Here is a 15,198-nt window from a genome sequence, read left to right on the forward strand (position 1 = left end):
CACAATCTTTGACAAATCATGCGATGTTGGAGCCCATCAAATTAGGATTTTCTATAGTTTTCTTCAGCTACATTCACTCTTTGTTTTCATGCTGCTGTCCTGCGCAAGTACAATTGCAGCTAATTAGTGTTTAAACAATCAAAATTGGTCAAAGACCTTGTAGTTGAATTGACACCTTTCCATGCATAAAGTGTTCGGGGGTCTAAGGGAAAAGGGTTCGAGTTACGAAGTTAGCAGTATGTTGTAATTATTTCTCAAAAAAAAACAAAAAACAAAAAACAAAAATTGAAAACCGTGACTCAAACACCCTTAATTAAACATTCTTACTAAACACAATTTTTTTTTTTTTTTTGGCTCACAGTTTTCATTATTTAAATACTAAAAATTATTGTTTGAACTTACATACCAAACAGTATTGGGTCTATTTGGTAAAGGTGTTTGAGTATTGTTGTTCAAAATAATGTAAAAACTATAAAAAGTATTGTAAAAACACTTATTTAAAGTATTCATAATGCAAAAAATGTGTTTAATATTATATTTCTATTAACATCTTTTCAAAAGTGAAAAAACATAATTGTCTAATGTCTTTTCAAGTGCTCTCCAATGTATTAGTGTAATTGACACGTTAGAATACAGATTGAACATAGTCTATATCCTAACGTGTTTAGTGTACTAATGCACTGGATAGAATTCGTCTCCTTTGTTAAGAATGAAAACAAGTTTAAATTCTTGACTGGTACACAAAAAAAAAAAAATTTAAATAAATACTTTGCTTAAGCTTAATGTTCCAACTCCATGATGTGACAAACATTTAGCAGCAAGCAACTAACCTTGTTTATGTGGCCGACCTTTTTTATTTTTATTTTTTGATAATAAACAAACAGTTCCGATTACATCACATTACAGAAATTAGGATTGGGATTCACGTATGCAGTGAGGTAAAATTCAGGGGTGTAGTTTTCCTGTTTGACAGGGAGCTATAATTGCTAATCAACTCATCCAGTGGACAATAAAATAGTATTTAAGAGGTTATATTAATTGTCAACATCTTTTTGCGGGCATCATAAGTAAGAGTTATGCCAGTGCCGCATAAAGTGGCACGATTTGTGTTACAATTTTTTTATGTGTCGAGTTATGAGTGATAGAGAGGTGTCTTATATGAACCCACGATTACTTTTCAACCATTCACAACTTGCTATATGGGTAAGTTATGGCATAAGATTTGTCACTTTATGTGGCACTAGCACAACTTCATAAGTCTTGGTTTGAGCACACTAAATTTAATTGTTTGCTTAACTCTCTCTGTCTTTGGTTTTAGTACATGAATGTTGCATTTGGCATTGGCTTAAAAAGCCAATTTTTATTTATTTATTATTATTTAGCTTATTTTTGCTACTGTCTAGTTTATTTTTGTTACTATTCATGAGTTCCATTACACTTTTTGGTACTATTCATAAGTCTTGCTATACTATTTCAGCTATTTTTTAATTTTATTTACAGTACTTTCAGTAAAAAGTTTTTAGTTAAATAAGTTGTTCTCAAACGGACTCTTTTAACTATTTGCTTGATTGTCTAGCTTTATTAATCAAATACAAGAGGTGTTTATCACTAAAAAAAAAAAAGCAAAAAGAATTAGAGCACGCTTAGTAGATTATAATAAGCATTGTAATGTAATAATTATTATAATTAAATTATCCTAGTTATGTTTTTATTATGAGGAATATACTATATTAAACACTGTAATAAATTGTAAATAAATGTATTTAAAAAGGGGAAAAATATGGTAACTATTCATAGACCCACAGCTCAAACTTTTTCCCCCCTAGACCCCTAAGCATTTTGTGTATGGGGAAGTGCCAATTCAGCTACATGGCCTTTAGCAAATAAGAGAACTTTTGAAAAGAACCTACTTAATTTAATTTTTTTGGAGAGAATACTTAATTTAATTAGAATGTGTTTAAAAAATATCAAAACTAATATAATAAAAAATTTGTTTAGTGTTAGATTGCTTTATAACAAAATGATAAGTTATAATTATAGTTTAAGTTAACATAGTTTAAAATTATCTGTGGGTTTCAATTAGTTCAACTGATAAAGTATTTGATGGTTGAATAAGAGATCTGAGATTCAATCTTCGCTTACACCAAAAATTGATTAGTGTCTTGATTTGACGATAAAGAGCTATCATTAAGAATAAACGTCATAGATTGAAATTCTAAAAAAAAAAAAGTTTAACATTATCAATAACTCTTAAAATATTTTTTTTTAAAAGAGCTTTCAAGAACTTATGTGGCAACATTAAAAGAAGTTAACAAAAAACCAATAGCTTTTATTTTATATTATCATCAATAGGTAACACAAGCAATGCACAAAAAATTTAAAAAAGAAATAAAAAATTATATGTGATATATGTTTAATTAATTAGGGTTGAGTTCAAGTTACAACTGGTATAACTTTAAATAATGTTACACCACCGAATATTTATTAATTAGATGTAAATTTTGATAAATCCACCGTTGGATTAAATTATCTTCGTATATTCTCCATGCTTACAAAATTTGAAATAATAAAAGATTAATAGTCATGTCATCAATCCATTATTTAAATTTAAATTTTTATTGTTTAAAATAATGCATAAAAGATGAGTTTATGGATCGAATGGTAAATTACATCCAATTGGCATGAATATTTTCATGTATGTTAAAAACATATAGAACATGTAATTTAACAGTTAGACTTTCAAAATATGAATTCAATAATAAGTTATTAGATAATGTAACATTACTTAGAGTTACACTAATTGTAACTTGAACCCAACACAATTAATAATTATTAAAATAAAAATTAGAAAATTTGTATAAAATAAATTTTCTAATTTATTAGTAATTAGTATCTATATTACAAAATTTAATATGTGTGTAACTCATAAATGAATTTAAAGGTATGTATTAAAGGAATTTAAAGTAACTGTTCATAACATATGTTCTAGTAATATGGCTATTAAAGTATGATAATCAATTAAGGCACTCATAAATGAAAGTTTTTCAAATGACAAGGCCTAAAATTAAGAAAGGAAAATAGATACATTAACATTTTATTTATGGAAAATGAATAATTTTCCAAAACTTATTTTTTAGAAAACTATTTCATTTTCCTATAATAACGATTTTAAACTGAGTTGGAAAACTATATCTTGACTTTCATTATTTAGCTCAACATGAGATATAATTGTTTTCCATAAAATTTTAGTAGAAAACAACTTTATTTTACGCTAAGTTAAATAAGAAAAATCAAGAAATAGTTTTCTTTTGACTTTTTTTTTTCCCTAATACTATCAAACACAGGAAAATACAAAAAACTATCTTCATATAAAGTTTTATATCAAAACAAACTGGGTGACACTATATTTGAATTCTAATTTGTAAGGTGAAACCGACTGTGCGATAAATAAAAATAAAATTGATTTCATTTTTATTCACTTAAATGATCATTAAAATAATTTATAATAATTTTTATAAATCTGAGTGCATAAATTAAATTAAAATTTGATATATTATTATTTTTAAAAAATAGTTCAGTTCGGGGTAAACCTGAAAGTTCTGCCATGCAAGGAAACCCAATGGACATCCCTAGTTGGAGGCCGAAGCCCGAAAGTGCCATTCTTGCAATCACTCCGAGCACAATACATGCCAAGCATTATATAAAACGGTACAAGAATTACCACCACTAACCTATGTCCCGCAATAGTGGACTGTAAACCCACCTTTGATTTGGTACAGCCGCAAGATCCGCAACACCAACATCATTACATCACCAATTGAGATATAGTGTAATAAATTGGTGGATAGATCAGATCGATCACTAGTAGAATTCTTATTAACACAATCGTGATATTCATGACTACATTTTTATTAAAAACAAAACAAGAAGCAGTAAACCATATATTAAGAAACGTATGCATATCTATTAATGTAAACAAAATGAAAACGAAGCCTGTGGGTCCCACATAATAAGTTGCATTTCGCATTTGACATTTTCTGCCCACCAACCCGCTTACCTACTACGTAAGAAAAAAAGTTGATCCCAAATTTTGCAATATAAAGCCTCCGCCGTTAAAATAAAAAAAAATAACGCCGTTAATGTCCACCCACCCCCGCGCATATTGACACATGATTCTTTCTCACCTAACGTGTGGCGTCGTCAAACTCTCGCCAACCCAACACCACAAAACAAAAACCATAATGCTACTCTTCAACCTTGAATACCCTCCAAAACCTTATAAATTCCCACTCCTTCACTCACTATCTCACCCAGCCAAACAAAACACAAACTCTCTTACTTTTTTTTTTCTTTCTTTCATTCTTTCACTCTTTCTCTCTGTTCTCTTACTTGTCCTAGTAAATAACGAAAATGGATCTCCTCCTTTTGGAGAAGACCCTCTTAGCCTTATTCGTAGCCGTAATTGTAGCCATCACCATCTCCAAGCTCCGTGGCAAACGCTTTAAGCTCCCACCAGGACCCATACCAGTACCCATATTCGGAAACTGGCTCCAAGTCGGCGATGACTTGAACCACCGTAACCTCACTGACTTAGCCAAAAAATTCGGAGACATATTACTCCTCCGAATGGGTCAACGAAACCTCGTTGTGGTTTCCTCACCCGAGCTAGCCAAAGAGGTTTTGCACACGCAGGGTGTGGAGTTCGGGTCCAGAACCAGGAACGTTGTGTTCGATATCTTCACCGGTAAAGGTCAGGACATGGTGTTCACGGTTTACGGCGAGCATTGGAGAAAGATGAGGAGAATCATGACCGTGCCTTTTTTCACAAACAAGGTGGTTCAGCAATACAGGCATGGGTGGGAAGCTGAGGCGGCCAGTGTGGTCGAGGATGTGAAGAAAGCTCCTGAGGCTTCGACGACTGGGATTATTATAAGGAGGAGGTTGCAGATGATGATGTACAACAACATGTACAGGATTATGTTTGATAGGAGGTTTGATAGAGAGGATGATCCTTTGTTTATGAAGCTCAAGGCTTTGAATGGAGAGAGGAGTAGGTTGGCTCAGAGCTTTGATTACAACTATGGTGACTTTATTCCAATCTTGAGACCCTTTTTGAGAGGGTACCTTAAGATCTGTAAGGAAGTCAAGGAGAGGAGATTGCAGCTCTTCAAGGACTATTTCGTCGATGAGAGGAAGTAAGTGAAAACAAAATATATGTTGTCTTATTCTTTTAAATTTTCTTCTTGTTATGGTATTATTCAACTTTTACGGCCGCACTATTGATGTGGTGTTCACCTCGTATAACCAATTTTTGGAAATATCGTTTCTAAAAAAAAAAAAAAAAAAATTTTGGAAATATCTTACAAAAAAATTAATTTTTTTTAATATTTTTCATAAAAAATTATTTTATAAAAAATGCTCATGTTACAAATTATTTTATAAATTATTTATATGAGAAGTTTATATAATAAGTAAAAAAATTTGATTCTCAAAAAAAAAGTAAAAAAATTAATATTAAATGATGGGCCCACATAAGATGAGAGTGACTAAAAGTCTGACACAATAAGGCCTGTTTGGTATCCATTTTAAAACTCACATTTTCACATTTTAAATAATATTATACATATTTTCACACACATTTTCACCCACATGTATTTCATAAAATTACAAAAATAATTTGGAAAATAGTTGTAACTTGAGCATTAGTCTTACTCAAATTGTGAGTACACAATTTTTGGCGTGTAGATAATACTAACTAGTTGGTCTTTTTTTTAAGGCATTCTCCTTTCTCGTGTTAAAAATATTTATTATTTTCAAAAAAAAAGTTGGTTTTATTTTTAATTTTTATTTTTAAAGTTTATAATAATGTCATTATGGATACCATTAATATGAAAGTCTATAATTATTATTAAAGTACTATTTTTGAGAAGTATTATTAAGATACTCGACTGTAAATGATTAAAATTATAATGCTGAATTCATGAGTATGGGCTCCACCACGATATAACCCACTTGCGAAATTTAGTACTAAAAAGCATATATAAAAATAAAATAAAATAAAATAAAATAAAAGATGTGTTACCGTATCAAGCTTGAATGGTTCAACAGATAGATTAAAATATGGTCAACATAATTGGCATGACTGAGCGGTGCAGTTCATTAATTCTGCCCTCCCACCGATTAAGAGTTGGCATCAATATAAAATAATTACTCCTTCGGCCTAGGGATTGGTTTATGTATTTTGAATTGTTGATGAAAGGTTATGGCCGATCGTGTAAGAAGAATCTTTGTAAAAAATAATAAGAGTTACTTTAATTGATGCCTTTCAGACAATTATTAATAAATTGTTAAAAAAAATTGACACCCACCTTCAAGGAAAATAAAAAAAGCTGTTAAAAATATTAATTATTTTTTTTTTCAATAAAAAGTTTTTAAAAATATTTCCTAGACCAAGAGCATTTGTTAACCTTTTTTGAGAGTAATATAATTTTTAATAAATTATGTATAATTGATTGCAGGAAACTTTCAAGCACCAAGCCCACTGACCATGAAGGTTTGAAATGTGCCATAGATCACATCTTGGATGCTCAGAAAAAGGGGGAGATCAACGAAGATAACGTGCTCTACATCGTTGAGAACATTAATGTTGCTGGTAAGTTTCCCACACATTATTGCTGGCTATATGAGATTGTCTGGTTCCTAAAATATGATTATATTTGTGCTTTACCATATATGCCCATGTTTATTTTTAGTAATATTGCAATACATAAGGGTATTCTTGTCTTAAAATCAATTGGGATATTTATTATTAATTGCTATTACTAGGGTCCGTTTGGATACAGCTGAAAACTGAAAACTGAAACTGAAAACTGAAAAACACTGTAGCAAAATAATTTTTAAATGTGTAAATAGTACCGTGGGACTCATTTTTAATATTTTTTTCTGAATAAAGTGATTGTGGGTCCCATGAACAGTGCTCAAACAGTACACAAACAGTAAAATTTGTCTCCCGCACAGTATATGAACAGTATTTTTACTGTTCATTCGCTGGAAAAAAAAAAAAAAAAAAAAAAATCTTAAACGCAAACGTGCGTTTGGGAAGCGCAAAACGCGCTTCCCAAACGCACTCCTAGTTCTTTTTTTCACGGGTAGCTTAATTTTTCTTTTTTGTCATTTTTACTAGGACACACGGGTTCTTTAATTAAAAGCAACTAATTTCTACAGCGGGACAACATGTTATCAACAAACCTAATAAAATGAAGTTTATCAAAAAAAAAAAAAAAAAAAACCTAATAAAATGAATGAAATTGTATTAATTTCACAACGGAGTGATTGTGACACTATTAATTGCGCCACGAATTTGGATGGTGTTGTGTCAGTCTTATTCATTGCTGGGATATGGGATATTCTTCATGAAACTAGTAATAGGCAAAACGCTTGCCCTTAGTGCTGTTCCTCTTCTGCCCATAAATTATTGTTTCCTAATATCTATATTTCCAATCAACCTCGATAACCGCACGTGTTGTTTGGTCTAGTGACAATGGTTTGGACTAACATGCCTTAAAATATAGATTCAAGTTCTTTTAACTCATCCTTGTCGGCGGTTTGAGGTCTTAACCCAAGAACGATTAGGGTGCTACACAAAAATCACAATTTGTTAAAATGAAAAGCTGCGTCTAGTAGTTATTTAAAATGGTATGTCAATAATAAAAATTGAGTTGTTTGCATATTTTGGTTGTGTAATGATTTTCTTATAACCTTGACCCCCAAAATAAGTAAGTATATACTCTCTTTCTTCTTCTTCTTCTTCTTTCTTTTTTTTTTTTTTTTTTTTTTTTTTTTTTTTTTTTGTTGGGAAAGTTAGGCACCATGTGATATGCAAGTTTAAACATATGTTTTTAGTTTTTAAATAATATTATACATATTTTCACACACTTTTTCACTCATACATATTTTCAAAAAATTAAAAATTATTGTTTAAACACGTATACCAAATAGAACCTTAACATATATTTCATCATGAGTCATATCAATACAGGCGTGTATAGTAATGTGATACTAACTTTAATTTTTGAACTAATAATTTATAACATGACTTTTCTCTCAAGAGCTCCTCTAAAACAAATCTTATATAATATAATATAATATAATATAATATAGCCGTCAAAGTAAAGCTAGCCAAACACAAATTATCCTACATAAGTAGTCAGATGTGTCGGCATAATGATTAGAAGGGCATGGGCATGACAGAGTTTAGGTTGAATTAGATACACTTGGATGGACTAGTTGATTCCCTGATGTTACTACTTACCAGCCTTCCAACCTTACCTACCACCAATTTTTTTCTTTTTCTTAATCCATTTTCTCTCCTACCTCTCTTGACTCTTAAATCTCATTAGCTCTCTCTGATTGAAGCTGTTGAGTGCACCCAAAAAAAAAACGTGTTAACTTTTGGCAAGGTCTGAAGTTTGAATAGATGCACATTGTGGAGCCGAAGTCTCAATAAAATACAATATTGGACCCCATGGTCATGTTCATCAATGAGCAAACAAACCATATGATAAATGATGAATTTTTTTTAGATAGTTTTAACTTATAATGTTCGTTTCTAATAATAATTTTTTATTATTAGATTAAAACACTAATAAGTGTTTTGGTATAAGTAGGAATTGAATCCTAGATCTTTTATTCAATTATAAAAATTTTTACTAATTGAACTAATTAAAACCTACAATGATAGATAATTTAAAACATGTTTTATAAATAATTTTCTTTGTTTTCTTTTCACTTTATTCATTTTGATCCAAGTAGAAGCTTTAGACAGTTAGAAATGATAAGCTCTAGCCCATTTTGCCTTTTTGGCCAAGCGAGCCAGAGTTTGTGGACAACTTTTCTTACTGCTGCCGAAAAATGACATGCTATCTCCTTGTAGTCAGCATCAGCAGTGCCTCGTAGTAGGTATGAATACGATTAGCAGACCGAAGTTGATTGAACCCCACCAGCTGTGGTGGGTGGCAATGGCACCTCATGATATGTTTTACCTTTTTTTAGGTATTTAGGTGAACCATTATAGTCAAATATATGAAAATGTGTGGGCGACCCTCAATCCTGAGTTATGGTAAAATGCACTCAACCATACCTTACCCTTTTTCTATTTTCTTTTTTAATGTATTTTAATGTCTTAAGAAAGACTTTCTTAATCTAACTCAGATCGTGCAAAATGGATTTGCCAACAAGTCATGATTTCCCCCTCAAAAAAAACAAGACATGATTGACATGACTTGATTAATGTGTCACTAATGAATTGATATGAACAGGTTATGTCAACAATCGTTAAAAAAAAAAAAGTAAAAACTGTTTTGTCTCTAACGTTTCTCTAATAAGAGTCATACATAATACCTTATTTCTATTCTTATTGGTTGCTTTTCTTTCTTTGAATTCTCTTTTAGAATTTTGCTTGTATTAGCCTCACAATCTTTGCTAATAAGTAAAATCTTGTGTTGTGGAACAGCAATTGAAACAACACTATGGTCAGTTGAGTGGGGAATTGCGGAGCTGGTGAACCACCCTGAAATCCAGAAGAAGCTGAGGCATGAGATCGATACTGTGCTTGGACCTGGTGTCCAAGTCACCGAGCCTGACACCCTAAAGCTCCCTTACCTTCAAGCTGTGGTCAAAGAGACTCTCAGGCTCCGAATGGCAATTCCTCTGCTTGTTCCACACATGAACCTCCATGATGCAAAGCTTGGTGGTTTTGATATCCCAGCAGAGAGCAAAATCCTAGTAAATGCTTGGTGGCTTGCCAACAACCCGGCCAACTGGAAAAACCCGGAAGAGTTCAGGCCGGAGAGGTTCTTGGAAGAGGAGTCTAAGGTTGAGGCCAATGGCAATGACTTCAGGTACCTTCCCTTTGGTGTTGGAAGAAGAAGCTGCCCAGGAATTATTCTTGCATTGCCAATTCTTGGTATTACTTTGGGACGTTTGGTACAGAATTTTGAGCTCCTGCCTCCTCCAGGACAGTCAAAGATTGATACCTCAGAGAAAGGTGGGCAATTCAGCTTGCACATTTTGAAACATTCTACCATTGTTGCAAAGCCCAGAGTATTTTAAATTCCAGCTTGGGACTTCCTTTTTGGTGTATTGGATGTTGAACAATGCTAAACTCTTAGAATGTTGGATTGAGCTGAACTATGTCTGAAAAAACAATATATGTGGGATGTCACAGTGTAAATCTATGAACTTGGAATGGTTTTAAGAATTTGCAATAAGTCTATATTCTCAATTCATATTTATATAATTTTTTTGTTGACAAACTTACACTACCTACAAAGGCGTGCAAAAACCAAAGACAGTGTGCTCTAGCATTACACAACAGAGCTCCAAACTTGTAATTGCTGGTACTAAATAAGGCAAAAAGTTTTACATGAATTTCCCTGATAGCTAAAAACTTTTAGAAATTTGTAATCAACATGAAATAAATGTGTAATGTTTTAGAAATTTCATATGCACCATGGGGGTGATGCTGACACTTACAATTAAATCATTGGTAAAACTGGGTCTCCTTTGGTATAATCTACTCCACGGCTCTATTTAGGTTGCTTTCAACAGGTAGTGCAATTAAAATGTATTCAATTAATCTATAAATGAATCTCATCTGGGTCAGGTAGTGCAATTAAAATGTATTCAATTAATCTATAAATGAATCTCATCTGGGTCTCAAAACAGATTTGTCACACGTCACACTCACATCTTTTTCATCACACGCTGCCTAGTTTAAAGGACTATGACCCAATCTCCAATAACTTGGAAGAGGGACCAATTCATTCACCATTTATTTCACAATATTGATGTCTCTTTCTTGGATAACATAATTTGGCATTTTGGCTCAATGTTTTGTGGTTTTTCATTCTCCACATGTAGACTGGTATCCCCTTCAATGCCTGATCAGAACAAAGTGAGGTTGTAAACTTTATTGCCAGTTTGCAATATTGCAGGAAGTGCTAACTACTTCTGCTGGCACATAATTTGTGTCTTCAATGAATCAATGAGAGTGGCCACTATGAAGAAGGTCAGAGAAACTACTGTTTGTTCCTAGTTGGTCCTGTTTAGTGTTGCAATTTTGTTGTTTGTTTTAAAGTAACTGTGTACAGTATTTGTGAAGTTGGCTGTTTAAATTGTTAAAAGTTATTTACACACATTTCAATACATTTTTTCACCCACACATATATCAAAAATACCCAAACAACATTACTCAAACTATACTACCATGGGTGACGCTGACACTTCCAATCAAATCATTGGTAAAATTGGGTGTCCTTTGGTATAATCTACTCCACGGCTCAATTTAGGATTTTAGGTTGTTTTCAACAGGTAGTGCAATTAATATGTATTCAATTAATCTATAAATGAATCTCATCTGGGTCTCAAAACAGATTTGTCACACGTCACACTTACATTTTTTCATCACACGCTGCCTAGTTTAAAGGACTATGATACTGGTATCCCCTTTAATGCCTGATCAGAACAAAGTGAGGTTGTAAACTCTGTTGCCAGTTTGCAATATTGCAGGAAGTGCTAACTACTTCTGCTGGCACATAATTTGTGTCTTCAATGAATCAATGAGAGTGGCCACTATGAAGAAGGTCAGAGAAACTACTGTTTGTTCCAAGTTGGTCCTGTTTAGTGTTGCAATTTTGTTGTTTGTTTTAAAGTAACTGTGTACAGCATTTGTGAAGAATATTGGTTGTTTAAATTGTTAAAGTTGTTTGCAGCATAGCTGCTTGTCCTCCAATGCTGTTAGTTTGCATCCTGCTCTGATACCAAATTTGATCATATTGATTTAATGGGCAGTGGGTACTTTTCTCTCTTAACAATGGCTTTAAATCTCCATGAGTTCTCATAAAATCTTATTTTTGTTTATAACTTGAGTAGTACGGGCTCAATTAAACCTTTTAAATAGCTGATGATTTTGGGTTCAAAATTTCTCTACATTGTACATGGAACTAGAGAAAGTTTTACAAAACTGGTGTACAACCGGTTATACTTTGATTATAAATGTTGGGTTGTTGAGAAACAATATATTCGCTAATTGACTCTATTTAAAATGAGAATGTTAAAATAAATTAATGGATATACATTTCTAAATAAGAAAAATCGCTTATAGATAGTGTGACCCCTATTGATCTACTACAGCTCAAAGAAAAAGACTTGCTATGAAAAAGTATGTGAAGTTTTCAATGTGTCTAGAGTTATTGATTGATAAAAAAAATTGTACGAGAGTAGCTTGAGATGATTTTGTAAGACCATTCCCAAAGCATGCCTTAATAACAGGATATGGTTAGCTATGTAGAGGAAGAATTGAAAACAGAGATCTTTTGTTTTTTGAATGTTCATTTTCAAAGAGAATTTCGTCGAGCATCTTTTAAAATGTCTCTTGCTAAGAATCCAAACTTGCAATTGAATGATAAACAGCTTGTGATTAGTAGATGGGGTTGATGCTTATGGCCATAATCAGTTTTTATTATAGGTAGGAATTGAACCCAGATATTTTATTTAATCATTAGAGACTTTATCAATTGAGTTAACTGAAATTCACGATGTTGTGGTTGTTGTTTGTTATTTAGATTTTGTTGGTTTTCTATATTGAAATTTCATTGTGATGATAATAAAATTTTGAAATGACTTTCAGTTAGCTCAATTGATAGTCTCAAATGGTTAATTAAAAGTTCAATCTCCACCTACACTAAAAAACAATAAACAATGGATGTTTTGATATAATAACAAGTGCAAAAATCACAATGGCAGAGCATAGGTTGGAACTCTATAAACAAATAAAAAATTGAAAAATGCAAATGATATCCAATATTTTTTTAATTGTAAGATAATCCTAGATGATCGATATTATCCATGTATAGTCATGGGCCTTTGGCTCCATCAAGGGAGGCAGGCATCCAAGTTCAAGTCTACACTCTTCCAACTATCAAATTGTAAAGAATGATTTTTTTATTAATGAAAATGAAAATAAAGTTAAACTATCGACTAAATATAATATAAAAAATTAAAATTATCAATTATCACCAAAATAAAATTGACCGATTCCAAAATGACTGTATATTTTCGATATTTAAAACTTGTCATGGTTAAACATGACCCATGCCGAGTTTAACCTCATTCCTCATCCACAATTGACTACTTCATTTTAGAAATGATAAATGTTAACATCCACAGTATACTCCTTCGTCATTGTATTCATCTCCAAGACCAAGTAAAAACTCTCTACTTCAAAAAGGTCCAAATAATTTATTTATTTTTATAAAGAATTTAAAAACAACCTACCTCTGAGATGTACAACAAACAAAAACAAATCAAAACATAGATTGAAAAAAAATGAAAGAAAAAAAAATGAAAGAAAAAAAATATTTATTTATTTATTGAAAAGATGTGGGTATTAAACCAGGCCCTCAAATCAAGATAAGGCATCAGAGAGAGCAGACATGTTGACCCATGAATTCAATTTCCGTGTACACTACCATGCTTCCTTCATTCTTTTATAATCCAGAGCATCGGCTTATTGTACACGGCTCTAACAACAAAATGACTAAAAAGACACTGGTAATGCTACAAAATTCCATGGATGCAGAGCTTTTAAATATGAAAAACTTTGATTCGGAAGATATAAGCAAGAATAAAAAAATGAAAACCCAGATTTGAATATGAGATGCAGATAGCATAGATGCTGTTATCACACAGATTTGTGAGGCGCAACGATTCATTCTCTTTAACCTGCATTTATAGGTGAAGGAAGAGTCAGCTAGGGTTTTCTAAGTCTCTATAGATTCCTTAAATTACGAAAAGACCGATTCTACTAAATAAATTAAATGGGCTGTGGCTTTTTGGGTTTTTGACATTGTGGGTTGCTAATGGGGCCGAGGCCCAATACTCTCAAGTTGCAAACACATAACACACTGACCCCAGCAACCCAATAGGAACCGTTTTATGGGTTATTCAATTGCCTTATTAGCTCTTTGATGTAATAATAATAATAGTTATTTATTTATTTATGGGAAATAATAAAAATTAAAACAAATAAAACATGATTTCCTTAGGGAACTCCATTAACATCTCTACTTTCTCACTACGTTTAGAGAAAATATTCATCTTTCTATTTTTCATTGACTCTTGAACGATGAATTTGAGTTAAAACAAATAAAACACGATTTCCTTAGTGGTCGGTTTGAATGGCGTGATTTTGGCATTTAAATTTGGATTTGGGTGATTAAAATTCAAATATCTTGTTTGGATGGTTTAAAAAATGTCAAGGATTTGGATTTGACAAATCCATCTAGGATTTAAAACCTTTAAAATCAATAGATTTGAAATAACAACAAAATTCAATGGATTTGAAATCAAATACATTAGTTTAAAATCTAAATCCAAATCCAAATTCAAGTTTTCAAAAATAACCTAGAGGAACTCCAATAACATCTCTATTTTCTCACTGGTGTTTATATGGCTCCTAGTTATATATGCATATGCTCCTCATTAACTCTTGAATGATGGATTTGAGTTAATTTCACTTCTTGCAATGGAAAGAATAACTACTGGAAAGGGAGAAAGCATCAACATCACGTCATGGTTATGTTCGAGTCCACATATTCATCTAACATGAATCTTTACGAGGCCAGTAAAAACTTTTTTCGACTATTTTGTTGAATCACTTGTATATCATCCTTATGTATTTTGGAGAAGGTTTTGGATGAATCGTCTTCTTTTTTTCTCTATATTCAACCTACACTAGAAGTGCAAGATCCATATATCATTAAAAAAATATAAATTATGTCAGAATGCTCAATTCGTCTTCCATATAAAATTAAAAAAAAAAAAAAAAGTCAATTCATCTTCCCTTTAGAAACAACTCACTGCAATAGAAAGTTTAAAAAATTTGTTAAAGTGGTGGCTGGTAATTTTCATCTTACGAATATTTGAGGTTACCACATAATAACGACACGGTTAGGTTGCATGTAGCTGTCCAAATGTGTGGATATCTAGGGATGTAAGGGAACATTGATTGCATACATTAGGAATCTAAAATTGGCTGATAGTAGTGAAAGGTCAGTATTTTAGATATTATAATGAACCAACAATTATTTGGATGTGGCAGCATCATAAGATATTTGAATATGACAAGCATTTTTTGAG

At 31.8% G+C, this 15,198-nt stretch overlaps 1 protein-coding gene and 1 non-coding gene across 2 annotated transcripts; one reads left to right on the forward strand and one right to left on the reverse strand.

Annotated features, from left to right (window-relative positions):
• Positions 1 to 4,286: 4,286 nt before the first annotated feature.
• LOC115984444 (trans-cinnamate 4-monooxygenase) lies at positions 4,287 to 10,306 on the forward strand. The gene is made up of 3 exons (XM_031107468.1): positions 4,287 to 5,195; positions 6,519 to 6,652; positions 9,512 to 10,306. The coding sequence occupies exons 1-3, from the start codon at positions 4,411 to 4,413 to the stop codon at positions 10,108 to 10,110; spliced, it is 1,518 nt and encodes a 505-aa protein (XP_030963328.1). The 5' UTR covers positions 4,287 to 4,410; the 3' UTR covers positions 10,111 to 10,306.
• Positions 10,307 to 13,436: 3,130 nt separating this feature from the next.
• On the reverse strand, positions 13,437 to 13,545 carry LOC115956262. The gene has a single exon (XR_004084287.1). It is a non-coding gene; the product is annotated as a small nucleolar RNA snoR100 (small nucleolar RNA).
• Between the last annotated feature and the right edge of the window lie 1,653 nt (positions 13,546 to 15,198).

Source organism: Quercus lobata, chromosome 1, assembly GCF_001633185.2.
Source record: "Quercus lobata isolate SW786 chromosome 1, ValleyOak3.0 Primary Assembly, whole genome shotgun sequence".
NCBI classification, from domain to species: Eukaryota; Viridiplantae; Streptophyta; class Magnoliopsida; order Fagales; family Fagaceae; genus Quercus; species Quercus lobata.

Bases quoted from the DNA above. Each gene is read 5' to 3' on its own strand.
- LOC115984444 (XM_031107468.1), top strand. From the start codon at position 4,411: ATGGATCTCCTCCTTTTGGAGAAGACCCTCTTAGCCTTATTCGTAGCC. The intron at 5,196-6,518 runs GTAAGTGAAAAC...AATTGATTGCAG, and splicing joins TATTTCGTCGATGAGAGGAA to GAAACTTTCAAGCACCAAGC. The intron at 6,653-9,511 runs GTAAGTTTCCCA...GTTGTGGAACAG, and splicing joins TGAGAACATTAATGTTGCTG to CAATTGAAACAACACTATGG.